Source organism: Microcaecilia unicolor, chromosome 3 (genome assembly GCF_901765095.1).
Source record: "Microcaecilia unicolor chromosome 3, aMicUni1.1, whole genome shotgun sequence".
Classification (NCBI taxonomy): Eukaryota; Metazoa; Chordata; class Amphibia; order Gymnophiona; family Siphonopidae; genus Microcaecilia; species Microcaecilia unicolor.
Window position 1 is genome coordinate 143,999,456 of NC_044033.1, and position 22,910 is coordinate 144,022,365.

The window sequence follows — 22,910 nt, forward strand, 5'->3', positions numbered from 1 at the left end:
ATATTTAAAAAATTGGGGGGGGGGGGGGGTTTATGTAAGACTGAACACAGTGTTTATTGGGAAGTATTACTATTGTGGTGATTGGTTTGCACTTCACTTCCCTTTTGTTGAAGGTGCATAAGGGGATCCTACACATGCTCGTCTTCAAAAATGGCATTTATCATTCAGTACTACTCGAATGGCTGCAACTTTAAATTGAATTGTTTCTAAAATTATTTATATTTATTTATTTATTATTTATTTATTGCATTTGTATCCCACATTTTCCCACCTTTTTGCGGGTTCAGTGTGGCTTACAATATGAGTTGAATGTTGGAAATACAATTTGTTACAGATTGGTTATGGATTACATTGTGCAGAGTTATGCGAAACAATTGAGGTGTCGTTAAGGAATGTAACAATGGAACATAAACATTGAAACTTTGGAAGGAAACAATGGGAGCTTAGAGGGCGATAAAAAGGCATGAAGGCGTATGGTATGTATCTTTCTGTGAGTAAAGTTGCTTTATGTAATTCTTTATGAATGGAGTTATTTTTCTAATGGAGGAAAAAGGCTTCAGATGCTCGATTCACTGCTTGATACTTACTTATAAAAGTAATCTATGTGTCGAGCGAACTTCTTCACTAGCCTTATAAAAACCTCCTATTTATATTATTTATTTATTTTTTCTTTTTCTTTTTTTATTTGCTTGTTCTTATACCTTAATGTTTTAAACTGACATATTTATTGTCTTAACTATTGTTCATTTTCTCAAGTAAAGATTTAGCTTTGTTCTTTATAGTGGCCTGGGCATGGGCGTAGACTGGGGGGGCAATGCCCCCCCAAACGACGACGACAACTGGCGCTAGCAAAACAAAAAACAAGCATGCACGCTCGTTTCCTTCGCTTCATTGCCCTCTCAGCGTCCCGCCCAAAGGAAATGACATCAGAGGAAGGCAGGACGCAGACAGAGAGGGCAGGGAAGCGAAGCAGACAGAGACGAGAGTGTCTGTCTACCTCCTCTCTTCCTCCCTCCGGCGCAGGCAGCAGTCTTCTTTAGCCTTTCTGTGCTCCTGGCAGCGGTAGCAACGTATACACGCTGCCTTCGGCTCTGCCCCAAAGCCTTCTCTTCAAGTTCCTGTTCTGGGGCAGCCCGAAAGCAGCGTGTACGTCGCTACCGCTGCCAGGAGCCCAGAAAGGTTGAAGAAGACTGCTGCCTGCGCCGGGAGGGAGGGAGGAAGAGAGGGGGTAAACGGAGTCCACGATCCTGGATCTCGCAGAAGAGGGCAGCAGAGGGAAGATGGATGGAACTGGGAGGGGTGGGGAGCAGAGGGAAGGAGCAAGAGATGGATGGGACTGGGAGGGGTGGGGAGCAGAGGGAAGATGGATGGGACTGGGAGGGTTGGGGAGCAGAGGGATGGACCAGGAGATGGATGGGATTGGGAGACATCAGGCACAGCAGAGGGAAGGAGCAAGAGATGGATGGGACGGAGGGATAGTGAGCAGAGGGAAGGAACTGAAGATGGATGGGACTGGGAGGGGTGGTGAGCAGAGGGAAGGAGCAGGAGATGGATGGGACTGGGAGGGGTGGGGAGCAGAGGGAAGGAGCAGGAGATGGATGGGACTGGGAGGTGTGGGGAGCAGAGGGAAGGAGCAGGAGATGGATGGGACTGGGAGGGGTGGGGAGCAGAGGGAAGGAGCAGGAGATGGATGGGACTGGGAGGGGTGGGGAGCAGGAGATGGATGGGACTGGGAGGGGTGGGGAGCAGAGGGAAGGAGCAGGAGATGGATGGGACTGGGAGAGGAGGTAAGCAGAGGGAAGGAGCAGAAGATGGATGGGACTGGGTCCTGGGAGGGGTGGGGAGCAGAGGGAAGAAGCAGGAGATGGATGGGACTGGGAGGGTGGGGAGCAGAGGGAAGCCTACTGGAAAGAAGACACTGCATAAAACAGAAGACACTAGGACCAAAGCGAATAGAAAAACGAAATGATCAGTCAACAAAGGTAGAAAAAAGTATTTTATTCAGAATTTATTAATTGGAATATGTCAGCTTTTGGAAATGTGTATCTGTGGTATGGGAAAGGGGGTGGGAAAATACTACTGGAGAGGAAGAGGGAGTGCTGGGTAAGGAGGAAGGAAGGGAGACAGAGCTGGCTTTTTTGGGAATAACCATAATGTATATGTATGAGATATCTCATACATATTTGTTATGGTTATTCCCCCCCCCCCCAAAAAAAAAATGCTCCCTTCCTTCCTTTCTCCATATTAGCATAATTTGCATATACATATATGCAAATGAATATGCTAATATGCCCCGTCCCTTCCTTTGCCCCCCCCCCCCCCCAATGAAACAGTCAAACTACGCCTATGGGCCTGGGTCTGCTCAACAGAGAACCTCCGTTTCGGTCCTTCCTCAGGAGTCAAACCGAGCCTCACGAGATTCTCTAAGTCCTCTTACTTTATGTCGGCATAAATAAATTTGTCAGTTTAAAACATTACAGTATAAGAACAAGCAAATAAAAATAGAAAAAAAGAAAGAAAGAAATAATACAAATAGGAGGTTTTTATAAGGCTAGTGAAGAAGTTCGCTTGACACATAGATTACTTTTATAAGTAACTATCAAGCAGTGAATTGAGCATCTGAAGCCTTTTTCCTCCATTAGAAAAATAACTCCATTCGTAAAGAATTACATTTATCATTCAGTGCAAAAGTGTGAACAAGGATGCTGTATTAGAGAGACAAGCCAAGTGCTAAAGACAAGAGTCAACTTACACAGACATCATATTAAACACTACAATGCCAACCAGGATGTCACTTCTGTGGGACAGCACTTTACAAAACCAGAGCACTGCATCAATAATTTTATGATGAGAGTGCTAAAAGGAAATTTTAAGACAATCCAGGAGCGTAAGGCCTTTGAAGTCAGAAAGATGAAATATTTTGACACCCACCAGACAGGACTTAACAAAGATCTGGGTTTCCTATCACATTAGAAACCATAAAATTATACTGTTTTGTCACCCTCTGATGATAATCCATCTCTCACTGTTTCAAACCTATCCCCCTCTCCTGCACCTACATCCTCTTCCTGTGAGATTGTCATTGGATTGCTTTTATGTTTCGCTTATATATTCTGATATTTGTCAACATTTGCTCATTTCTGATCTGAAGAAGAAGATATTGCTTTTGAAAGCTAATAAAAAATATATTGTTAGTCCAATAAAAAAGATATCATCTTATTTTCTTTGTTTGATTTTATTTCTATGTATCACCTTCAAAATGAATCCAATTTGAAACTGTGGCAGCACTTATAGGTGTAGATTTGTGAAATACAACAGCCACATGTGGAAGTGGTACCACACCTCAAAGTTGAGAAATCACCATTTCCATGTGTAAGTGCTGACAACTGTATGTGGAAGCTGCCAGGATTGCGCCGTTCATTTTTTCAATGTGTATATTTGTAAAACGACTGCTTCTACTCCTCGTGCCGGCAAATACATATGCACTCCTGCAAGTATTTTAGAAAAGACCCTGCTTTAGCAGATCCTCTTTTAAAATGCCACCAGAAGTGAGCATGTCCTAACTTGGACATCTCAATTTCAATCTGTACGTTCCATGTAAGATGGGCCTTCACATATATATGTGCATGAAACATTTTTATATATAAAAATATATTGTCCTATTACATATATTTACAAGATTGTTCTAGGAGGATGGTGGTAGGATAGTCATGATTGTTGAGTTTTTCAAAATCTAGAGGGGAGAGGGTGACCTATGGACTTGAAGGTTAATTGGGATGGAAGGCTAAATGTTTGCCTGCGGTGCCTGTTTTACACCAACCCTGTGTATGGCCTTGTTATCAGAGTATACTGATTTGCACTATCTGTCAGAAAGTATTAAACTACTACTAAAAAGGCAGGAGCTAAACCCAAAAAATAAAAAATAAGCTCAGCAAAATAAAAACCCATCAAGTTAAATCTCACTGCAGTGTTGCCGCAAAAAGTAAATTGTCACCCATCAAGTTAATTAAACTTAAAAAGAAGTGGTTTGAATGCCGTTGAAATGACTCTTGTAATATATTGTATAGCAGCCTCTTGTACACACAACTGTTAGGATACCAGTTTGAGACTGGCAGGCACTTTAAATGTTGAAACAATGTAATACTGGCTGTTTTTTTGAAAAATGGTAATGTTCCATTTGGATGTGTTTGTGTTTTCATAGGTCTGATATGGAGCAGCTTAATCAGGAAACTGAATATTTCCAAACCAAACTCAAGAGTGTAGTAAAAAGAAATAATGAACTGGAGGAACAGTGTATCCTGCATGGGAGAACACATGAGAGGATGAAGACGAGGTAAAACATTTTTCTGATTTGCAAAAAAATATAGCAGATGTTTCAGGAAATCACAGTAATTAGTGTTTTCACCCTTGTAGGAACACTATGCAAACTATTTTCACCTCTTTGCCTATATACAGATTCTTATTCTTAAGAAGTAAGATACTGAACACGATGTCATCTTCATCGTTACAGCTTGGAACATTTAGTCACCCTTTAAATAGGACACTTTGAGAATAAATTTATAAAGGCATTTTCACACAGGTATGACAGTGTACACGTGTGAAATGCTGCTTATAAAATTGCCTCATATGTAAAACTACATGTGATGACCAGAACATGCGTATTTTTATGTGACCTGCATGTAGTCGTGTTCTGGGGTGGATTTTATTTATTTGTTACATTTGTATCCCACATTTTCCCACCTATTTGCAAGCTCAATGTGGCTTACATAGTACCGGAAAGGCGTTAGCTGTTTCCGGTGTGAACAAATACAATGTGATGTTGTGATAAGATGTAATTTAAATGGCAAAGTCACAGTAATAGTCGTAAGGTGGGAGAGTAGCGTTGTGTTCATACATGCTTTGGTTTTCTTGCGTAGCCAAGGTCAGTTCTTTAGGTTGGATCGGGAGGGTATGCTTTTTTGAACAGGGTGTTTTGTAGTATTTTCCGGTAGATGGTCATAGGTCACTTTTAAGGCTTTTGGTAGTGTGTTCCACAATTGTGTGCTTATATAGGAGAAACTGGATGCATAGGTATATTTATATTTAAGACCTTTACAGCTTGGGTAGTGTAGGTTTAGATATGATAGTGTTGAATCGGAGGCGTTTGTGGCTGTTAGGTCGATTAAGTCTGTCATGTACCCAAGCACTTCACCATTGAGAATTTTGTGGACCATAGTGCAGATTTTAAAGGCAATGCGTTCTTTGATTGGGAGCCAGTGTAGTTTTTCATGGAGGGGTTTTGGACTTTCAAATCGCGTTTTTCCAAATATGACCCTGGCTGCCATGTTTTGAGCAGTCTGCAGTTTCTTTAAGGTTTGTTCTTTGCACCCTGCATAGATTCCATTGCAGTAGTCAAGGTGGCTTATTACCATTGATTGTATCAAGTTGCGAAAGGTATCCCTCGGGAAGTATTGTTTCACGCATTTGAGCTTCTACATTGAGTGGAACATTTTCTTTGTGGTGGATTTTACTTGGCTCTCCATTGTAAGGTTTCGGTCTATTATGACGCCGAGAATTTTCAGGCTGTCTGAAATAGGGAGGGTACAAACTATTTTAGATGGACTGGAGGCAGAGTGCTCTTACTTTATAAGTTACACATTTTCATGTGTACTTTACACACAAAAATTTATGCCTGCTTCATTTTAGATACAGTTTCTGCAGGAGTTGTGCTGGTATTTCATAGATGCATAGGCTATCCACTCATACTCAGCAGCACTTAACTGGATAGTGCTGCTGAATATCAGCAGTAATTGCCTAAGCTGAAACCAGCTATTCATTGGGCAGTCTGGGGGCAGAGTCAGCCCTTAACCAGTGAAGCTAGCCAGCCAAGTAAAACTGCATAAATAGCAGTCCTATCTTTGGCCAGTTTAACTTAATTGGTTAAGGCAGTGGTTCCCAAAATTGATCCTGGAGGCACTCCAGCTAGTCAGGATTTTGGGATATCCACAATGAATATTCATGAGAGAGATTTGCATGCATATCCCCAAAACTTGGCTGGCTGGGGTGCCTCCAGGACCAGTTTTGGGAACCATTGGGCTTAAGGCTGAATATCGGCACTTAACCACTTAAGTGCTCTCTATACGCACATACCCAGATATTTAATGCTGAAACCTGGACATGTCCCAGCATTGAATATCCAGGCATAGCTTGGGTGGCCTTTACGTCCCCCTACCAAATTATTTGGCCTGATGTCAACTGCAGAGCAGATCATCTGCGGGATGCCTGGATATGTATGCCATGCAAACTGTCACAAGCCTTTGCATCTTCTCTCTGCACCATGGCAGCTGCCATTGCCACCATAGCTGAGGCCTCTGCTGTTGTGAATCCAGGCTAGATGCTCTTCTTCAGAGACCGTGAGCTTGCACTTCCAGGTTGTGGACATGCATCTGATAGGATTAGCAGAATTCTTTGGCAATGTATATGTGGAACTGAAAAGAAACTTAATATATGAAATTCCTCATGGGTGTTAGGTGTGACAGTATCTACAGCATAAGAGTGGTAACATGGGTACATGGAAGGATGGCATATGTTGGCTGGTGATCTTGTTATTGTACCTGGATGTGTTGGTGTTAGTGTCGGGGCTGCTGATAGGGAGGGCAGAGGGGGCAAAATTCCCCGGTCCTGGTCTCTTTTGGGGGGCCCAGGCTCAGGCCTGGCACCGGCAAGCTTCTTCTGGGTCTGTCTCTCTCCTGCAGTGCTGCATGCTGCCCGGGACCCGAATGATTGCATTAACATGGTATCTTATTAATACAATCATCCGGGTCCCCAGTTAACTCCTGGCACACAGGAGCAGGAGAGGACAGCAACAGTCAGACAAGAAGGTAAGGGAGCAGGCGGGCGGGGGAGGGGGGAAGCGGTGGCGGAAACGATCCAAGTGTGGGGGTGGCATGGCGCGCCAGTGGCCCAGGTTGGTGGGGGGGGGCCTGGCTGGGTCCCTCGGCGACCCTGCTAATAGTCAGGTTTGAATGTTCTTCGACCAGGGCAAACAGGGATGTCCCAAATGCACATGCAGCACTGGATGCACACTGTATAGGTGGCAGATGTCCTTTGGGTCTACATTCGGGCATCTGCAGTTGTTCATTTAGGTGAAGGGGGTAGGGCACAAATGGGACTGCACCCCTGAGGAGAGAAGGATGCTGGATAGTGCATGATAAATGTTTGTTCAGACCGCTGTCTCTCACTCAATATGTCTGTCACATATTAATGCCACAGAAGAGCGGATGATGTTGTAGGGTGCTGTAGTTTTGTAATTGGTATGGGTTTGTTTTATATTTTTTTAAATAAATTTCAAATTTATTTTAAAAAATATGAAATAAGCCTTCACTTGATACAAAATTAACTATATATGTGCCTATATAAATATTAGCCAATATACCCTACACTCAGCTCTCACCATCTTCTCTCCTCCCCCGCCACATCCACTCCCACTGACCTGCACACAATCTGTCCTACCAAACCTCCCCTATCACCCATCCCTCTATGTATTCCCTCCTGACACTATTCTTCCCCTCCCCCTAAAAATGTCAATCCCCTTAATCAGGGCCCAGCTATTAGCCATACCTGAGCTGGGGCTCAGGTGGTGCAAAAATGCTTGGCCCATGCTACTTTTCAGCATCACCAGTGCCACGTGACTGCACCCAGCTAGCTAATCACACTTCTCAGGATGCCCAAGGCCTCCACAATTGTAGTGAAGCCCCACTGCTTTTCTGTGTGTATCGCATCAAGATGCAGTAAGACCTTACCCAGACCTTCAGGCTATTTGGCCTCCAGACAAGCATGCTAGTCTTTTGTTCCAGCCTCTGCCTGAGTTTCCAGTTGATGCTGATACTCATAGTGGGGCATGGGTGTAGGAGTTGATGGTCCACTGGTGTCATAGTCTGTGTCTCACTCCCCTTTGGGCAGCGCTGTGGCCTCACTATCTTCCAATGGAGACATGCCTTTAGAGGGATCCTCCTCTGCCGTGGATCTGGCAGTCTCATGGAGGAGAGCAGTGGCAGGCGCAGGGTCTGCTGGGCCCTCTGGTGTGTTCCTGAGGGATACCACATGGGATACCCATGGGAGGTGGTGGAGATGAAAACGGTAATGGAATTCAAACATGCTTGGGATAAACACAAAGGAATCCTGTTTAGAAGGAATAGATCCACAGAATCTTAGCGGAGATTAAGTGGTGACGCCGGTAATTCGGAAGTGAAACCAGTGCTACAGTCTATGCCCTGATCGTGACAGAATAGATATGGATGGGCTGTAGTGTAAATTTTAAGGGGTTTTGACGTTAGCTTCAGAACTTAGAACAAGAACAGTGCTGGGCAGACTTCTACAGTCTGTGCCCTGAGAATGGCAAGGACAAATCAATCTCGGGTATAAAGTATCACATACCATGTAAAATGAGTTTATCTTGTTGGGCAGACTGGATGGACTGTACAGGTCTTTTTCTGCCATCATTTACTATGTTACTGTGTTGTATGATGTGACGTTGGCACCAGCTCCTCTGTTTCCTCCTCCACTTGTTCTGTATCCTTCTCCTCCCCTCCTCTTTCAGCTCCGTCCCTCCTCCTCCAGCTCTTCATCCTCTGCCACCACCTCGTCCTCTGATTCTTCCCCTTTTCCTCTTCCTCTGTCTCTGCCAGATCATTTTTCTCCTTTTCAGCCAGGGTGATATCTGTGAGGGGTAGAACAACATAGACTTTTTTTTTTTTTTTGCTTAGTCGACATTAAACACGTTCTGATGGGATGAATGGCACAGGACATGGGTGCAGGTAGCTGTAATGTGGGCCACACAGATCCAAAGTACACATTAGGTCAGGATACTGGACAGTACAGATGTTGGTGTACACTGCAGTGTGTCATAGTAACCAGAGGAGGGCTTATTGTTGAAGGAGTCATGACTATACCTGATTTAGCTTCCCAGTTTGGCTTAGCTGTAGACAGGCAGCTATGATATACTGATGGATGTCACTGGCAACAGAGCACTGGGGGGGGGGGGGGGATGACTGCAGGAGGCCTATATAACAACCATGTGGCACGCATGTAGCCTAGCTGGGGAACATCCATCTCAGGGGATAGGTAAGGCACGAGACTTTGTCAGCATTACAGTGTGTCTCATAGATATATACTGAATCCAGAAGAGTGATGGGTTCTAGAACAGTGATGTGACATGGGCTGTTCAGGGAGTGCAGATGTGTTCTGCTGGATAGAATGGCTGGCTGGGAACTGAGAGATCTGGGTTCAAATCCCATTACGTTTCCTTGTGGGCTGTTGTCATTGACACTCCCCTATATTGCCTATGATACACAGTTTGATTTTGAATCCTCCATGGAAAATTAGGTTCCTTTTTTTTATTATTATTATTTTGGAAAATTAGGTTCCTGCTGTGCCTGTGTGTATTTACATTTTTTCTGGGGTTTTTTCCATGGCAGATGTTTTGTTGCTACAGATAGGGTACATGGAAAACTGTTGTCTCGTGACCACAGATTATGGTATCTGTCATCCTGTACTGCATCGTTGCAATCCCCTTTTCCCTCATTTTGGATTGTATAGTTGGTACACCTCTTATGAGGGTATGTGTATGAACGACAATCTGCAATGCCCATTCTGTGGTATTCAGTGCTGATAACACTCCATCCCTGCCACCTATGGTTTTAGATTGTTCTGTGTGCATGGTACCTGTGATATATGGTGACGGCTGACTGATAGAGGCTTGCATCTGAGGTGATATATATTTATTTGTTGCATTTGTATCCCACATTTTCCCACCTATTTGCAGGCTCAATGTGGCTTACAATTTTCCGTCATGACTTATGCCATTTCAGAGTACAGATACAATTGGTAATATATAAAGAAACATGGATGATATAATGAACAATCAGGTAAAAAAGGGAGAACATACAATTGGAATCATATATTGAACATGGATTATACAGTAAATTAGGCAGTACGATATAGGGAAAAATAGTCTGATTGTTAAACAGATGATGGAGAATTATGGTTCTAATTAAGAGTCATTACGGTATGTCATGTCAAAGAGATGTGTCTTCAGTGCTTATGGACAGGGCAACACTTCATGGACCTATTTCTTTGATATATGGCACTCAACATTATTTTGGTTTATTGCTGTTGCTACATGACCCATGGCCCATGTTGACTCTGTCCCATTAAACCATGTTGGTCTTTGTGTTTGGTAATTTTATTCTTTATAATAGTTTTATTATTTTGCCTGTCACTGATGTCAGGCTTACTGTTCTGTGATATCCTGGATTATCCCTGGAACCCTTTTAAAAAATTGGCATTACATTAGCCACCCTCCAAACTTCAGGTACCACTGATGATTTCAATGACAGTGTTTCCCAAGTCCGGTCCTGGTGTACCCCTTGCCAGTCAGGTTTTCAGTATATCCAGAATGAATATTCATGAAAGAGATTTGTATATAATGAAGGCAAGTACATGGCAGAAACCCAAATAGTAGCAACATTCCACGCTACCGATCCAAGGACAAGCAGTAGCTTCCCTCATGTCTATCTCAATTGCAGACTATGGACTTTTCCTCCAATAACTTGTCCAAACCTTTTTTAAATTGAGATACATTAATTTACCACATTGTGTGGCAACAAGTTCCAAATCTTAACTATTCTTTGAGAGAAAAAATATTTCCTCCTATTTTAAAAATATTTCCATGTAATTTCATTGAGTGCCACCTGGTTTTTATACTTTTTGAAAGAGTGAAAAATCGATTCACTTTTACCCGTTCTACACCATTCAGGATTTGTAGACCTCAATCATATCCCCCCTCAGCCATCCCTTTTCCAAGCTGAAGAGTCCTAACCTATTTAGTCTTTCCTCATTTAAGAGTTCCAACCCCTTTATCATTTCGGTCGCTCTTCTTTGAACCTTTTTTAATTCTGCTATATCTTTTTTGAGATACGGTGACCAGAACTGAACACAGTACTCAAGAGGTGAGGTAGCACCATGGTACGATACAGAGGCATTATAATATTCTTGGTCTTATTTAGCATATCTATCCTAATAATTCTAAGCATTCTGTTTGCTTTTTTGGTTGCTACTGCACACTGGGCAGAAGTTTTCAGAATACTGTCTACAATGACATATAGATCTTTTTCTTTGGTGCTGACTCCTAAGTTGGACCCTAGCATCAGGTAACTATGATTGAGATTATTCTTCCCAATGTGCATCACTTTGCATTTGTCCACATTAAATTTCATCTACCATTTGGTTTCCCAGTCTTCTAATTTCCTAAGGTCTTCTTGTAATTTCTCTGTATGTGTTTTAACAACTTTGAATAGTTTTGTGTTATCTGCACCTTTAATCACCTCATTCATGGTTCCCAATTCCAGATCCTTTATAAATATGTTAAATACCACTGGTGACAGTACAGATCCTTGCAGCACTCCATAATTCACCTTATTCAATTGAAATAGCCATTTAACCCTACCTTTTCCAAGCCAGTTCCAATCCGAAAGAGAACGTTGCCTCCTACTCCATTACTTTTTAATTTTCTCAGGAGTCTCTCATGACAAACTTTGTCAAAAGCTTTCTGAAAATCTAGATAGACATCAACGGGCTCACCTTTATCTACATGTTTATTCACACCTTCAAAGAAATGAAACAAATTGATGAGGCAAGATTTCTCATGGCTGAATCCATGGCCACTGTTGGAAGCAGGATACTGGGCTAGATGGACCATTAGTCTGACCCAGTATGTCTATTTCTATGTGCAAGATCCTCCACTTATCACATTTATGAGTGAGGCATGTGTGTGATGTTACTGGCTTGATTTTCATAAATGGCAGCTGGCCTGAGTTAGTGGTTTGTGCCACATTGGATGTACAGGCCTTCCTTTCTGTTAACTGCCCTTCTGCTGTATATATTTTCCATGTGGGTTCAGCCTGCATGTCCTGTCTTAGCACAGTTATATGAGGTCTATGAGGATTTGTGAGGGGCCTTATGCCAGTTGTCTCTACCGCAATGCATGCGGTGTTTGTGGAGTGCACTTTGCAGGTGGTGCCCACATGGCTGCAGTTCAATTCACTGGGTGCACCTAGTTTTCCTTCACACCTTTCTGGCCTATGTATGTGGTAGCAGCCTTTTGCTCCTCCTGAATGGATGCCTCCAGTGTATGACGCAGGGAACTCTGAAGAGGATACTCTACTTGGTGGAGAAGTTTGGATCCCTTCTGGCAGCCATGTTGCATATGTGAAAGCCAATGTAGGGAGCGCTGCGTCATATAGACCAGAAACTCAATGTCATGGCTCTGTAAAGGTCATTCTGCTCATCCAGCTGACGTTCAGTACTGGATGTCCTTCAACATCGCAGCGGCCATTGGATATCCACCATTGGCCTTAATACTATGGATGGCCTGAGCGGCCTGATGTATTCAGCTTTACCTGGAAGCCGCTCCAAAATGTGGCAACACATTATTTTAATGACATTTTGGAACATTTTCCAGGTTGACAGCAAAGGGGCCCTTCTTTATGCATATGAACAGGTATTGGTAGTACAGACATTGATCAGTAGTGTTTCCATGTTTCTCGTGGGATGTTAATTTTAGGGAATGGCTGTTGGTCAATTTTGGACCATTCTTTGATGCTCACAGCTTGATTATTGTAATATTCCAGTTAGCCTGTACCTATCTATTTGGGCATTCATTTTTGTTTTTGGAAGCCATTTTCTAAAATGGTGCTCTACATCACACATCCAGAACTGAGAAATGTTATCTGCTGGATAAGCATAGGAAAGTCTAGTATGTAATATAAATAATAGGAAACTGTTAGACCTCATAATTCAAGCATTATAGAATAAATGTGGGGCAGTTAAATTGTGGTATTTTGATAGTTTCCTGTAATCATAAGCAATATTATTTCTCAGAACATTTCAAAAATAAATTCTCATAACCTTTAAATAACTTTTCAACAAAGTTTCTATAAATTAGGTAAAAAAAAAAATCACCACATGTCAGAGTTCATAAATGTCAAAGCAGCCTCTACACCATCCTCTTTTCCTCTGCATCACAATCTGAAAAATAGGACAGGCAGTGCAGGTCAATATCAAGAGAAGATGTCTTTGCATTTCAAAGAGTCAGCTCAGCTGAACCAGTTAGTATGGAGTTTGGAAACTGGCATGGTCCTCTGAAGCACTAGCATTTATGGACAACATAAGATGGATTATTTTTTGAGGCTGTACAGTGAATATTAAGATACAAATTTAACCCTCCCCTCCCCATATGTTTATAAAAAGATATAGTTGGGTGTTTAGGCTTTTCATATCTCACTTTGACTCAGTAGCTTCTGATGAGATTTTTAAACTGTATTTTATTATGTAGGTGTGACTTCTGTATGATTAGGGCTTCTGTTTTTAGGATTTAAAAGGAGACATTATCAACGTGGGCTACCTTTAAGATATTATTTTACCATTAACCCCAATTATTAGTAACTAGGCCTCATTGCATAATGTGGGACCTGTGCTAAAATAGCAGATCTTAACAGTGAGCCACATTGATAACTATACCCCTTAGTAATAAACACCAATAAAACCCCGCTTGATGCAAAAAAATTAAAATAGGTGTTTATTGGATAAGCACTGGAAAACCGTCACTTCACCTGGTACTTTCCCACCCTTCCCCTGACTTTTCTTATATTTTCCACTCAGTTTTTGTTTTCTTCTTTGCTAACAGTTCATAAGTTACACAACCACATGTTTGATTCCAACAGAAATGGTATTCAGCAATAGTATCCATGGCATGAAAACACCACTAAACCCTGCTTTTTTCATTTTTCAAAAATCCCTAATTGGCTGGAAAATAAACACCTCAACACTGTACCAAGGGCTGTGTAAGTAGCATAGCCACACAAAAATTGCTTCCGACATCTCCTCTCATTAGTGGTGGTGGGATGGGGGCTGCCAGTGGGCAAGTCGCACAGGAAGCAACCAGAACTTGGGTAGGTCCTGAAACACCTGATAAATACCTAGGAATAGATGCCATTTCATTTATGCTCTGATTGTTATCTGAGTTTATATTGATAGTCTTATATTAGAGTTTAAATTTGTATTGTGATTTGAGTGACTTGATGTGAGTGTAATATATTAATTGGTAATCTCTTAAATCGCATAATTGGAAGGTACAAAATAAATGTGCCATAAAGGAGGCATGAGGATTTCAAAATGAAATCCCTGTGCTTACTTTTGCCATATTACTCCAGCCCTAGTTCTTCCCCCTCCTGCAGGGAAAGCTACCCCTGAGGATCAAAGTGCATGTGCTTTTCCCTGTAGAGGGAGGAAAGGCAGTTTGTAGCAGGCCCTTCTCCACAATTAAACACTGTTTTCTTCAAAGAGGAGGAGACTATCAGTGTCTTTACACTTGAGCACATCATTTAGGCAGTAAAAACCTAAAATACTAAGGCCCTGATGCTCAAAGGTAAATATGGCCACTAGAGGCCATTAATGCCATACTAGCGCCCACATTTACCTGTACAGAATGTTCAAAGGGGTCTAGCGTAAGAAACAACGAGTGCACCAGGCATTATTGCAGATAGCATGCAAATGTAGTCAAGCTCGTGTAAATGAGGTCATTTTGTATTCCTCCCCAATGCTCAGAAAAGAGCACCCAAAACAAATCTGCCATACTGCTGCAAAAAATAACGCCAGGATTACTCATGATTCTCATGCTTCTCTCATGAATCTTTCTGGAAAATCTACTGGTTTTGATTGCATTTTGACGTAGAAGGAAGCCCGTGCAAGCCCTTAAGCACTGATCGTGAAAAACAGCAGACCCAAGCAAAAGTATACATTGGCGTCTTTTTCTTGCGTCGAAATATGAGCATCTGAGCTAAAAAAAAAAAAAAAAAATTAAAAACGCTAATATTTAGGACGCAGAAAACAGACGCCAATGTGTGCTTCATGTTTTGGTGCTACCAGGTGTTTGCACACAGGAGCAGAGCTTACCGCAGAACTCTTCTGCGCATGTGCCAAGTACAATCTTCTCACTGAACTCCCTAATGCTCAGTGCTATGAGCGCATTTATATTTGCAACTCATTAGTGTTGAGCATTGTTCTGTGCTTTCTCTAAGGTATTTTTACTGCTCTTCGGAACAGCGCAGGAATTTTGAGCATCAGGGCCTAAAGGCTTTCTAAGGAGGTGCATCTTGAGGGTATGGAGCCACTTCAATTCCACTTTTTCTACAGAGCCCACTGGATGTGAGATTTTACATAAGTACATTATTGCCATACTGATACAGACCAAAGGTCCATCAAGCCCAGCATCCTCTTTCCAAAAGTGGCCAATCCAGGTCACTGTTGGAAAGATCCCAAAAACGTACAAAACATTCTATACTGCTTATCCCAGAAATAGGGGATTTTCCCCAAGTCCAATTTAATAATGGTCTATTGGCTTTTCCTTTAGGAAGCCGTCCAAACCTTTATAAAACTCTGCTAAGCTAACCACCTTTACCACATTCTCTGGCAATGAATTCCAGAGTTTAATTACACGTTGAGTGAAGAAAACTTTTCTCTGATTCATTTTAAATTTACTACTTTGTAGCTTCATCGCATGCCTCCTAGTCCTAGTATTTTTGGAAAGCTTAAACAGATGTTTCATGTCTACCCGTTCAACTCCACTCATTATTTTATAGACCTCTATCATATCTCCCCTCAGCTGCCTTTTCTCCAAGCTGTAGAGCCCTAGCTGCTTTAGTCTTTCCTCATAGGGAAGTCGTTCCATCCCCTTTATCATTTTCGGTGCCCTTCTCTGCACATTTTCTAATTCCACTATCGGGCTCATTTTAGAAAGAGAAGGACGCCCATCTTTCGACACAAAAGATGGATGTCCTTCTCACAGAGTCGTTCAAATCGGTATAATCAAAAGCCGATTTTGGACGTCCCTAACTGCTTTCCGTCACAGGGACAGCCAAAGTTCAAGGGGGCGTATCGGAGGCGTAGTGAAGGCGGGACTTGATCATGCCTAACACTAGGATGTCCTCGACCCATAATGGAAAAAAAAGGACGTCCCTGACGAGCACTTGGACGACTTTACCTGGTCGTGTTTTTCTCACGATCAAGGCACAAAAAGGTGCCTGAAATGACCAGATGACCACCGGAGGGAATCTCCCCCAGTTGTCACTAACCCCCTTCCACCCTCAAAAAATGTCTTTCAAAATATTTTTTGCCAACCTCAGATGTCATACTCAGGTCCATGACAGCAGTATTCAGGTCCCTGGAACAGTTTTAGTGGGTGCAGTGCACTTCAGGCAGGCGGACCCAGGCCCATACCCCCCCCCCCCCCCACCTGTTACGTTTGTGGAGGAAACCCACTGTACCCACATCTAGATGCCCCCCTTCACCTGTAAGGACTATGGTAGTAGCGTACTGTTGTGAGTAGTGGGTTTTAGGGGTGGTTTGGGGGCTCAGCACACAAGGTAAGGGAGCTATGTACCTGGGAGCAATTTCTGAAGTCCACTGCAGTGCCACCTAGGGTGCCCGGTGTCTTGTGTGCAAGGACGGTGAGCCCTTAGGTCCCGTAAGGCCCCGAGGGACCTTAAGGAACAGCCGTGCAACCCCAAGTCTTCACCCGCGGCGACCGCCGTTCACCAAGGGTTGAGCCCCCAGCTGCAGGCGGTCAACGGGACTTCAGGAACCGCGGGGTGCCGAGCTGACCCGGACAGGGACCAGGAGAGCAGAGGGCAGATGAAGAAAGAGAAAATCCGAATACGGGCAAAGTTCAGGGCAGGCAGCAGACAACGAAGTCAAGATCCGGCAAGAGGTTGAGGCAGGCAGCGAGCAGGGAAAACCAGGAACAGTCCAAAGGTCAAAACCAGAAGAACAAGGAACGCAGAGAAACACAGGAACCACAGGAAACAGGCCTCGGGAACAGAACCTGAAGCAAAGTTCTAACTCAGTCTCTTCCTTAAGTACTGCCCAGCATCAGCCGCCCCGCCCCCGCAGGTATAGCCAACCAACCCGAGCCTGGCTATTGACAGAGCCCTTCTGATTGGCTCTGTCTGCCCAATCCAGCACCTCAGAGGCGGAGCTCCAAACCCCAGCGGCCGGGAGAGACGAGGACGCCGGCCAACGCGCCCGGGCACCACCTCCTCCTCCAGCGCAAACAGTGCCCCCACAACCGGCGACTGAGAGACCGGCGGCCGCAATCGCCGGCCTCGGCCCCGGGCTGAGCGGCCATCACCGTGGCGGGCCTCGGCTCCCCGCCTCGGCCCCCAAATCGCCGCCCCTCGCCGCGGTGGACACCGGTTCCCGCCCCCGCGGTGGATGCGCCGTAGGGAGCAGCGGACGCGACACCCGGTTGGTGTCCTGGCATGTCAGGGGGACCAGTGCACTACAAATGCTGGCTCCTCACACGACCAAAGGGCTTGGATTTGGTTGTTTTTGAGATGGATGTCCTCGGTTTCCATTATCGCCGAAAACTGGGGACGACCATCTCTAAGGTCTGCGATCTCAACATTTAGGTCGACCATCTCTAAGTTTTACTATGTGTTTTTGCCTCTGACACGATCTTTTTTTCGAAGTTCCTCTTAGCCTTCCTTATCAGTTCTTTGCATTTGACTTTGACATTCCTTATGCTGTTTCTTATTATTTTCAGTCGGTTCCTTCTTCCATTTTCTGAAGGATTTCTTTTAGATCTAATAGCTTCCTTCACCTCACTTTTTAACCATGCCGGCTGTCGTTTGGTCTTCCGCCCTCCTTTTTTAATATGTGGAATATATTTGGCCTGGCCTTCCAGGATGGTGTTTTTGAACAGCATCCACGCCTGATGTAGATTTTTGACCCTCACAGCCGCTCCTCTAAATATTTTTTCACTGTTCTTCTCATTTTATCATAGTCTCCTTTATTAAAGTTAAACGCTAATGTATTTGATTTCCTATGTATACTTCAAAGCTAATATGAAATCTGATCATATTATGATCACTGTTATCAAGCGACCCCATCACCATTACCTCCTGCACCAGTTCATGCGCTCCACTAAGGACTAGGTCTAGAAATTTTCCTTCTCTCGTCGGCTCCTGTACCAGCTGCTCCATAAACTAGATCCTTCAGTGCCTGCTAGGGGATATCTGTTAATGCTGTGGTACAAAGTTCAAGTTTTAAAACTAAAGGCAAAAGACTATGGAGTTTAATTGATAAAATTTGCCTTTTTTATATTTTTATTCTGCCTATCACTAACCTACAATTCCTCCTTTAAACCCCAATCTTTAAGTTCCCAAAGCACTAAGCAAAATAGTGATCACTTACCAGATAAATATCCTCTTCTGTCAGAAATTCTCAGAAAGAAAGTTCAGTGGGAGCTTTCCTCTTTATATAGTTTTGAATCTTTTTTAAACAGGCTCTTTCAAGCTAACTCAGCAACCTATGCAAATATTCTACTTTCCCACACTTTAATTAACACCTAATTGAGGTCACTGGATGTGCTACCTCTCCAGCAACCAAAGAACAGAAAATAACTGTCTTTTAGAGCAAGGTTTTTGGCTGTTAAGTTTACATAAGTACATAAGTAGTGCCATACTGGGAAAGACCAAAGGTCCATCTAGCCCAGCATCCTGTCACCGACAGTGGCCAATCCAGGTCAAGGGCACCTGGCACGCTCCCCAAACGTAAAAACATTCCAGACAAGTTATACCTAAAAATGCGGAATTTTTCCAAGTCCATGTAATAGCGGTCTATGGACTTGTCCTTTAGGAATCTATCTAACCCCTTTTTAAACTCCGTCAAGCTAACCGCCCGTACCACGTTCTCCGGCAACGAATTCCAGAGTCTAATTACACGTTGGGTGAAGAAAAATTTTCTCCGATTCGTTTTAAATTTACCACACTGTAGCTTCAACTCATGCCCTCTAGTCCTAGTATTTTTGGATAGCGTGAACAGTCGCTTCACATCCACCCGATCCATTCCACTCATTATTTTATACACTTCTATCATATCTCCCCTCAGCCGTCTCTTCTCCAAGCTGAAAAGCCCTAGCCTTCTCAGCCTCTCTTCATAGGAAAGTCGTCCCATCCCCACTATCATTTTCGTCGCCCTTCGCTGTACCTTTTCCAATTCTACTATATCTTTTTTGAGATACGGAGACCAGTACTGAACACAATACTCCAGGTGCGGTCGCACCATGGAGCGATACAACGGCATTATAACATCCGCACACCTGGACTCCATACCCTTCCTAATAACACCCAACATTCTATTCGCTTTCCTAGCCGCAGCAGCACACTGAGCAGAAGGTTTCAGCGTATCATCGACGACGACACCCAGATCCCTTTCTTGATCCGTAACTCCTAACGCGGAACCTTGCAAGACGTAGCTATAATTCGGATTCCTCTTACCCACATGCATCACTTTGCACTTGTCAACATTGAACTTCATCTGCCACTTGCACGCCCATTCTCCCAGTCTCGCAAGGTCCTCCTGTAATCGTTCACATTCCTCCTGCGACTTGACGACCCTGAATAATTTTGTGTCATCGGCGAATTTAATTACCTCACTAGTTATTCCCATCTCTAGGTCATTTATAAATACATTAAAAAGCAACGGACCCAGCACAGACCCCTGCGGGACCCCACTAACTACCCTCCTCCACTGAGAATACTGGCCACGCAATCCTACTCTCTGCTTCCTATCTTTCAACCAGTTCTTAATCCATAATAATACCCTACCTCCGATTCCATGACTCTGCAATTTCTTCAGGAGTCTTTCGTGCGGCACTTTGTCAAACGCCTTCTGAAAATCCAGATATACAATATCAACCGGCTCCCCATTGTCCACATGTTTGCTTACCCCCTCAAAAAAATGCATTAGATTGGTGAGGCAAGACTTCCCTTCACTAAATCCGTGCTGACTTTGTCTCATCAGTCCATGTTTTTGTATATGCTCTGCAATTTTATTCTTAATAATAGCCTCCACCATCTTGCCCGGCACCGACGTCAGACTCACCGGTCTATAATTTCCCGGATCTCCTCTGGAACCCTTCTTAAAAATCGGAGTAACATTGGCTACCCTCCAGTCTTCCGGTACTACACTCGATTTTAGGGACAGATTGCATATTTCTAACAATAGCTCCGCAAGTTCATTTTTTAGTTCTATTAATACTCTGGGATGAATACCATCAGGTCCCGGTGATTTACTACTCTTCAGCTTGCTGAACTGACCCATTACATCCTCCAAGGTTACAGAGAATTTGTTTAGTTTCTCCGACTCCCCCGCTTCAAATATTCTTTCCGGCACCGGTGTCCCCCCCAAATCCTCCTCGGTGAAGACCGAAGCAAAGAAAAGGATTCAGTTTAATACTATGGGAAAAATACCTATTTCTAGAGAAAATTTCAGTTTAAAACTATGGGAAAAGGGTTGTACACTATTGCAACTAATTTATAATGCTTGCTTTTCTCTCTCTCTCTCTCTCTCCCCCCCCCTTAATACTAAACTAGATCCTGTTTGCTTTTCCTTCTCTCTCTCTCTTTTTATTCCCCCTTAATACTAAACTAGATCCTGCAGTGCCTGCTAGAGAGTATCTGTCAGAACTTCTCAGAAAGATTTGCTCTCCGTGATTTTTTCATGGTCATGAATACTATAAGAAAGCTTTCCTGCATTGTATCACCTCATTTTCACTCCCCTTCCTTTCTTTACAGAGACTCCTTATTTAGTGTTTTCAGTAATTTTGGAAATTTGTTTTATTTTTTGTGCAGCTGTAACTTGAACTTGATGTATCAAGCAGCACTGATTGGGATTTGTACCATCAAACTTTTTTTTTTTTACCAATATTGCAGAAACAGAAGACTCCTGGAGCCTTAAGAAGTGTGGATGGTGCAGCAGGATGATGTCTGTCACCAGCACTCACAAACTGTGCCTGACCTCCATGGGCCCAAAGATGTATGCTTAGCTATACCACCTATCAAAAGATGGCACCTAGAAGTCTTCGTGGCTGTTGAGAGCAAATAGAAAACATTTTGGTTCATCTGAGTTCTAACAAAGTGCATTAACAGTATTGACCCAGGCCCTAGAGTTGCTTTAGATATTGAGGATGCTTTGATATCCAGAAAACATTGGTCCCCCTTGAGGTTGAGCATTGATAGATGCCATCAGGACAGACCATTGTTAAAGTCTCATCTGACTCATGCATAGGATTATGCACTGGCACCAATATCAAGGGATCCTGAGCTCTAACATGCAAAACCAGTTAAACATCAGCTCTGGTCCTCATTGACACATGGTGCCAGGAACAAGTAGGCTGAGTCATGTGGACTCTCTCCTTCCAAGTATACCTACAGAGAGGATTCCTTATTTTCTTCTATATCTAGAGACATGCTTCTAGGACTTTGAGGTTCAATCACCAATACACATCAAGTGGCCCAGAAGATGCCAGCTCTCCCAACCATTGTTTGCATCAGCCGGCCTTGATGAGGAGCTGAACAGGAAAGAAAAGGAGATGCTAAATCAGCATCCTGCAAGAACTGCTGCATCGGCACCAACTACATTCAGCGTGTAATTAAACTCTGGTACTGTGCCATCTCACATTTACTGGACTCAGCAGAGTTTTCCTATGACAAAGGTCTTAAATTTTAAGGCCAACCATTTACAGTTTTCTTGTGTGAACAAGAAAACTGGAGGAGTGGCCTAGTGGTTAGGGTGGTGGACTTTGGTCCTGGGGAACTGAGTTCGATTCCCACTTCAGGCACAGGCAGCTCCTTGTGACTCTGGGCAAATCACTTAACCCTCCATTGCCCCCATGTAAGCCACATTGAGCCTGCCATGAGTGGGAAAGCGTGGGGTACAAATGTAACAAAAAAAAATTACTGATCATTGGATTTTTTTTTCAAACATTTTACAGCAGGCTTGTGGCCGAAATACAGTACCATGTCAAGTCTTCATCAATAAACCTTCTTCAATTGATTGAATTCTCATTTGTCTCTGGTTTACTTGGTTTATTTCCCACTGCATGCTTGATTCTTCTTTTTTTTTTTTTCTCATATTACTGCACCCTCGGACACATGCTCTGGGGATAAATTTTATTCTGCAGTTTCCTTGTTCTTGCTGTATTGTCTTTGAGGACAAAATTTGCCCGATATTCAAAATGATTTAAATGGCTAGGAGAGGCTCTTAGAGCACTATAATTTCCACAATAATTGCATAAGAAGGAATGGGATGGGGAATGGATATGGACTATGCTTTACAGTTAGTGCACGGTATCTTACTATATGTTAACCGCAACAAATAGTGCAGAGCACTTTTTACCACTTCAGTAGATGGCATTAAGTACATTTCACGCAGTAAATTTATATCCGTCTGAAATTCTGGGCAGAGTGCAACAAATTCAGGCTCCTTTTACTAAGCCACAGTAGTGATTCCCGGCATGGAAAATGCTTCGTCAGTGAGCTTTGTCGCATTTGCCACATGGGAATCCCTACTGTGGCTTAGTAAAAGAAGCCCATAGACATCTAAATTTAATAAAAATACTTTGTAGCACAAATTAAAATATAAACTAAAATAAATATACTTTTTTTTAAAAATAATGTTTTCAATTTAAAAAGCAAAATTAAAACATTCTTGAAACAACCACATCTTGGACACTTTTATGAAAATAAATAAAATCCATCATATCTCTCACTGAATGAAGATAATGTGGAAATCAGTTCTAGGCTTGCAGGCCAGCAGTTAAACCTACACGAGTACACCTGTCCATGATTTTTGCCAACTGCAATGATGGAGTCTCCAAGAAGTTTTCACCTTGTGATCTGTGGAGGGACATTTTCAATAGGACGTTTAAATCTAACTTTGGGCATTTTGCTCAAAACATCTCAAATTCAAGTAGCAAAAATAGCAATTTTTTAAAAACAAAATAACATTTATCTTTTTGTTTCAAAAATGAC

The 22,910-nt window shown here is 43.0% G+C and overlaps 1 protein-coding gene across 1 annotated transcript in view; it reads left to right on the forward strand.

Annotated features, from left to right (window-relative positions):
- The window catches only part of SDCCAG8 (serologically defined colon cancer antigen 8), a 434,015-nt gene that overhangs the window by 311,612 nt on the left and 99,493 nt on the right, over positions 1–22,910 (forward strand). Inside the window, exon 16 of the mRNA XM_030196427.1 lies at positions 4,202–4,333. Coding sequence (XP_030052287.1) covers positions 4,202–4,333 — 132 coding nt within the window. The remainder of the gene's footprint in view (positions 1–4,201; positions 4,334–22,910) is intronic.